The sequence below is a fragment of the Cydia pomonella genome, chromosome 20 (assembly GCF_033807575.1).
Source record: "Cydia pomonella isolate Wapato2018A chromosome 20, ilCydPomo1, whole genome shotgun sequence".
Classification (NCBI taxonomy): domain Eukaryota; kingdom Metazoa; phylum Arthropoda; class Insecta; order Lepidoptera; family Tortricidae; genus Cydia; species Cydia pomonella.
The window spans coordinates 10,505,132-10,511,765 of NC_084722.1; the positions used below are offsets into that span (position 1 = coordinate 10,505,132).

General features: G+C 37.0%; 2 protein-coding genes across 3 annotated transcripts in view; one reads left to right on the forward strand and one right to left on the reverse strand.

Moving 5' to 3' along the window:
* LOC133529348 (rabankyrin-5) overlaps window positions 1-3,299 on the forward strand; it is a 69,411-nt gene extending 66,112 nt beyond the window's left edge. For both annotated transcript variants that reach the window (XM_061867045.1, XM_061867044.1), the window contains one exon: window positions 263-3,299. In XM_061867045.1, the coding sequence (XP_061723029.1) occupies window positions 263-392 (130 nt within the window). In that variant the 3' untranslated portion in view covers window positions 393-3,299. The remainder of the gene's footprint in view (window positions 1-262) is intronic.
* A 35-nt stretch (window positions 3,300-3,334) lies between these two features.
* Window positions 3,335-6,388, reverse strand: LOC133529355 (cytochrome b-c1 complex subunit 6, mitochondrial-like). The gene is made up of 3 exons (XM_061867061.1): window positions 6,302-6,388; window positions 6,085-6,167; window positions 3,335-3,691 (listed from the first exon to the last, which is right to left on the reverse strand). The coding sequence occupies exons 2-3, from the start codon at window positions 6,160-6,162 to the stop codon at window positions 3,518-3,520; spliced, it is 252 nt and encodes an 83-aa protein (XP_061723045.1). The 5' UTR covers window positions 6,163-6,167; window positions 6,302-6,388; the 3' UTR covers window positions 3,335-3,517.
* Window positions 6,389-6,634: the final 246 nt, after the last annotated feature.

Genomic DNA, 6,634 nt, shown 5'->3' on the forward strand with positions numbered 1-6,634 from the left:
TCAAAAAGTGTCTTTGTCATTATTTTTCTACAAGACCTAAATTCAAAATAATATAACAGGTTCTCGGATTCTGAGAATCCTGAATGAAAATGCAATGCCTGCAAAAAGTGGCATTGTATTTTCATTGTATCCTCGAGCCGACGAATACAATTTTGATTTGTCAAAATAAAGATTTAAATTGGATTTGAAGGGAAGACCTTTTTTATATGCCTCTGGGCAGCTAGAGGGTATCATAACACTTTAATTGTCTTATTTATTCCAGTCGTCACTGCGGCCGAATGCTGTGCAACAAGTGCTCGAACCAAGACGTCCCCATACTGAAGTTCGGTATGAACAAACCGCAGCGAGTGTGCGAGATATGCTTCAAAGTGCTCCAAGTCGGCGCCAGTTAGTATCGCTATGTTGGCAACACTGACGACGATATCGATTGTTAGACATCAAGCGTATGATTGGAATTCCACCACCTTCACAGTTAAATGTCCTTTCATAAACCTTACTGCAACGACTTAAGGTCCTTCTAGATGGAACTTATATGAGGACTCGCGGCATTCGAGTCTCATGTGCATTAGCGATCTCATACAGATTTAGTATTTGTGAACGACCACGCTTGTAAGACCTGCGCGTGCGTAAAAAAAAGTAAATGCAATGGATTAGGACGCAATAAAGTGGTGTTAAGTATAAAAACGCCTACGTGATGTAACCGCAAATTTTCGTAAATGCTTCATACGAGAGCGGTTGTATGAATTTTCCCCGTGTTAAGGTCGGCCGATGAAAAGAATCGTGATTTCCGATTTAAAAATTTCTAAGTACTCTACGTTTTCATTGGATCGACCGAATGAATGGACTTCAATTTAAAAGAGCAAACCTTTCATCGAACCTTAATAAGGATTTAGTATGGGGTCAATATTATATACAATGCTAACCTCTTCATCTACAATCGGACAGTGGCTACCTTTCTATTCTACAACTGTTTGGGTGGGCTATGAGCAATCGTACTGAAAAGCACACGAAGCAATACTACGTTTTGTGTAAAATAATGATTCGTTTTGAAACAGTTACAAAATGAATGTTTAACAAGCAGAAACTTCTGCGAACGATTCAATTCAATTCAATTTTATTTATTTCGACGATGCTATGACTATAACTCCGAACTTGGAACTCCGGTAGCCGTCTAAGAAATGTAAAGTTCTTACGGTAGATGTCGCTAGGGTCCCCTAGGCCCATATGGTGGAAAAATATGCTGCCTATGGGTGAGGTCTTGGTGGCTCAGATGGCAGATCGCTGGAGTATCGATCTAGAGTCCGTGAGTTCAAGTCTCACCCAAGACAGTAATTTTTCCACTTTTAAATTTAATCTAAGATTAATAGCATCGTTCGCAGACGTTTCTGCTTGTTAAAAATTAATTTAGTATGAGTAGCACATCGTTACTGGTGAATTTCCAATATGACTTGGAACTCCGGTAGCCGTCTAAGAAGTGTAACGTTCTTACGGTAGATGTCGCTAGGGTCCCCTAGGCCCATATGGTGGAAAAATGTGCTGCCTATGGATGAGGTTTTTTGGTGGCTCAGATGGCAGAGCGCTGTAGTATCGATCCAGAGGTCGTGAGTTCAAGTCTCACCCAAGACAGTAATTTTTTCACTTTTAAATATAATCTAAGCTTAGTCACAAAATGATTTAGAAAGTCGTGAATGTAGTACTGCCGTTATATTTATAGATCTCTGCATATTAAGAGATATAGTTTCTATTGAGTTGATACTACATTGGTACATTATGCGACGTAAGCTTGCATCAAATGATTATGTGGTCAAGAAATATGTTCTTTTATGTTAAATCTTTAGGATTTTAATCAATGATACTCTAAAACTGTAAGTTGTGTGGAATAGATTAAAGAAAAAAAAAATAGTGCCTCAATGTTGGCAAAATTATGTTCCAGATAGATGGAACATAATTTCATTATGCCAAAGTCTGATAGAGCGTGCTTTTATTTTCATTTAGATTTTAAGTTCAAATTATTATACGTATAGGAATCAAAATTGTAACTTTGTATTTATGATGATAGGGTGGCAAAAATAAGATATATAATCAGTATTTTGACTTGAATAAATCTCCGAAATTAACTTACCGAAATAGGATTCCGGCCATTCGTATATGCCCATGCAGTTTTAATGCTGGCATGGCACTGCTACTCGTGTACTTCATATAAGATAAATGGAGCTCCCTTTAGTGTGTTTAGAAAGTCTATAGTCAACCGGGGTGAATAGGGATGGGTGGTGTGAATAGGGACAAAACCTAGAGTTATTTACCTGAAAATTTCTTAAAAAACACCCATACAATTGCATCATTCGATTGTAAATCATAGTAGATTTGTATGATACTATTTGTGTGGGTATTTTTTTAAGAAATTGGCATTATTCACCCCAGGTGACGGTACTGATAATATCATAATGTAAGGAACTTCGTTTGTATTGTAGAAGTGCATGGTTTAGTTTCTCTCTACTCTTATCGAATGTGGCGCCGTTAAAAACATTATTATTGTATACAAAGTCAATTTTTGATACATATTTTATTTACTTTATTAGTAATAAGATTTTGACACAATTGATTTTATTATTCCTAGACATTATTTATATTGTTGTGTCCATTATTTAATGCTCTTATAAATTGTATATATTTTTATTGTCACTGATTAATTGTCAACACATTCCAAATTTAGCATTTTGTGCAAGTCAAACTTGTATTTTTGGCATTTGCAATATTCTTATGAACACTAGGCTAAGGAGAGGAAGTTTTGTCAGGGGGTGTACTTTGCTACTACATATATTTATTAACATTCATTTATTTGGCGTCTGTTTTTAAAGCTTTAGAGTTGCTGTTATTCTACAGACTTTGCTATAACAGCTTCTGTGATGTTCAAAAATTGGCGTGTAAATTGATATAATAAGGCGGGTCCACACAGAGCGAGCATTGGCGCGAGGCAATTCCCTCACGCTCAAAACGGCCAGTGTAGACGTACCTCGGCCGAAGCGGCGCGCGCGTTTTCCTCGACCGAGCGCCCTGCCTCGGCCTGGCACGTCTACACTGGCCCTTTTGTCCGTGCGGAAATTGCCTCGCGTGTATGCTCGCTCAGTGTGGACCCTTTTGCTAATAATGTATTTATCTATGCTATTGAATGAGTGCCATTCGTCTTGAAAATCTTGCTTTGTTTTAATTTTTATAGAGCTTCTTATATTTTATCGTATGAATTATTGTTTTCGTCCAAACTATTATTGCAGTAATAATAAAATTTTATATGCCTTAAATTGCCTTTCATTGTACGAATAGTCAGTAAAACAACTTATTTAACTGATTATTTATTTACAAATAAACAACATTAACGTTCTTCCACATTGAACATGTTAAAATAATTTACTAAAACACTAACATTCTGCACCAGCAAGACACCAAGGTATTGACAGAACATTCCTTGAAAATAAAATCTAATTTGTTTTGCGATAGGGCAGAACTTATTTCTAGATGTTTACTTTAGCCTCTTGAAGAGGTCCTTGGTGACACACTTGTCGAGGACATGGAGGTAGTCAATGAGCTCCTCCTCGCACGTCTCTGTGGTCTTGGAGCGAGAGTTGACTCGGTCTGAGCATTCCTGGTACTTGTCCCAGAGGTTTTGTGCATCAGGCTTTTGGGAGCAGGTCTCCTGGAAAAATCAATATTTTCTTTAGGATCACTTATCACAGATTTTTACTTGCAGGTAAAATAAAAGGGCCTGAGGAAAGCCTATTATTAAAACTAAAATAAATAAATTATTATTATTAGTAGGTACAAGAGGTCTTAGCTTCATACAGGATGTAATAAAAATTAGAGATGCAACGAATAGTGGCTTGGCCGAATACCGATTATACGGCGGAGCCATCAGCCGAATATTCGGCTAGAAGTTTTATCTAAAATGAATTAAATTCGAACGCGCACGTGCGTGCGCTGTGCAAGTTGCAACTTGTTTGTCGCTGTAGACATAAGAGCTGTAATCTTTGATAGAAATTGCGCTTATTCTGCACGCAATGCATATTGAATTGCGGTGCTTTAGTTTTCGTCGTGTGTGTGTATATATTTTTGTAGCAAGTTTTATTATTATTATTTAAACTTTATTGCACAGTAAAAATATACAGTTACAAAAGGCGGACTTAATGCCCCAAGGCATTCTCTACCAGTCAACCTTTGGGCCAAACAGAAAAGCAAAGTTGGTGCGGGGTATATAAATAACACTAAAAACTTAATTTTTAAAACTTAGTTTTATAATTTTGACCTTTAAAACTGTTTGTATAGTGTATTATTAGATGGTAGTCTGAAAGATTATACTGATCTTAATAATTGATTGCTTGTAGTTTTTACTTTTTTTACCCCTCGTTTACCGTTATCTACATGTTTATGTACTATTCGGTATCCGGCCGAATACTATGCCACTATTCGGTATTCGGCCAAATAGTGACATTGTGGCCGAATATTCGTTGCATCTCTAATAAAAATAGTGGGGATCCGTTTAAGGGCATATTTGGTATCACATTCTGATTAGGAAAAAGTAGAAGAATATTTTTATGGGTATTTTTGGTCTATGGGGCAAGTCGTCTAAAGTCTGCCTTAGACTCTTAATATAAAGGCCAAAATGTTTTTGCATGATGATGATGATGATGATAATAGTATCCTGTTATCCCTTATCAGCGACATAGGGTTCTCAGAAGGGATATCCATTTTTCACAGTCCATCGCAGCCTTCTCGAGCCGAGGCCAACTGATTTAAAAAAACCTTTTTTCTAATCAGAACACCATACTGTACTGTATCGCCACTATTTTGGTTCCACCTTGTATATGCAAGGATCATCAATTAGGCGGGTCCACACACAGCGAGCAAGCGAACACGTACGTGCGAGGCAATTTCCTCACGCACAAACCGGCCAGTATAGACGTGCCTCGGCCTAGGCGGCGCGTGCGTTTTCCTCGCCCGAGCGCGCCGCCTCAGGCCGAGGCAAGTTTACACTGGCCGGTTTGTGCGTGAGGAAATTACCTCGCGCGTATGCTCACTCTGTGTGAACTCAGCTATTGATATAACTCCTGGCCAAAAGTTTAACCTCTACTAATACAAGTATTAATTTAATAACATTCATTTAAAATTAAATCTTTATGAATTGGAACAGAGTTGCATTTATTTTGTTTAAATTTTGGAACAAAATAAAATCAATAGGTACTACTGATTCAAATTAGAATGCCATTTTTTCTTGTATGGAGGGCCACTGTTCGTCACAAATGACTACTTTTGTATGATACATTTTGACAAAGCTGATGTTGAAATTTTATCCTACTGATCTGTTACTGATTGCAGAGATTGCAAAGGCACAATTTCTAAACAGCTCAAAACTGGTTGCAATTCATGAAGGGCCAACAGTGTTGATAACTGATTGTTGAAATGGTATACATATATATACTTCTCATTTAGTTTGAAAAACAGAATGTGTCTATCTAATACCACCCTTAGATAGATCCATCTCCAATATTTTGGTCCAATCCGGCTCAGCATTGTTCCGAGCAATTTACTAGGGTTGGCATAAGTTGACGTCCTTATGCGTGCTGGACCACAGATGAGATGATTCATCCCTGAATCTCTGTTAAACTTCGGTTTTAAAGGAAGTGTCATTTCTGTATGTTAGTACTATTACTTATTCTGTGACGCAATGCACATTGGACAAAGAAATTGGACAGGTAGAATACCAGAATACCACCCTTAGGAAGTGACTTGAATCCTTCACTGTGCTCAGGATTTGATGCTAGAATTCCTCGCACTTGAGGCTACATGCTAGAATTGATTAATGTGGCCACAATAGTATTCTTAACTTTTGCTGTGCTTTATATTATACTGCTCTTACAACTGGCGAATGAACCATTACATTTTCTTCTCATGTAATAAAATCTACTACATTGATTCAAGGACTCTTAAGGGACTCTGGTCCGATTTGATGGTCAGGGTTAGGTTATGAATTTTTATAACGACAAGGGATATGATACTAAGAAATATTTATGTTACTATAAGAACAAACAGTACCCTCAATTCCTTCTGGGGATCGACCAGTTCTTCTTCTCCCTCATCGGCCTTAACCACAGGAATGATCTTCTCAGCCATTATGCCTAAAAATTAAAAAAACAGACGTGTGACGCTACACTGAAAATACTAGGTTAGATGTACACCACACTGTATCACGGTAATGATTGTTATGTGTTAAAAAATGCACGAAACTACGAGAAAATACTTATAAAATTACCTAAATCGATGATGCAACGAGTCTACGAACCGATAGCAAGTAGATCAATGTTGCCAGAGTAAATATAATTCAGTTTTTGTTTATTCCTAAATTATTTTTTAAATTTTTAGGAGAGCAGTTTAATATGAAAAATAAATAATTAAGTGTAAAGGATCTTAAAATAGTAATTAAATGTTTGAGTATAAAAGAAACTCGTAAATAATACATCTTTATTTACAAACGACATAAATGTTTTAGTGCTGGCAAGATCGCGGAATGACAATAATGACATTCAGTGACGACAACTTCACAAAACCAAGGAGAGATTAAACAACTATCATCACTCAATAATCG

Excerpts from the sequence above, each read along its gene's own strand:
- LOC133529355 (XM_061867061.1), bottom strand. The coding sequence starts at position 6,162 with ATGGCTGAGAAGATCATTCCTGTGGTTAAGGCCGATGAGGGAGAAGAA. Across the intron at positions 3,692-6,084 it reads ATCCCCAGAAGGAATTGAGG|GAGACCTGCTCCCAAAAGCC; the intron begins GTACTGTTTGTT and ends TGATTTTTCCAG.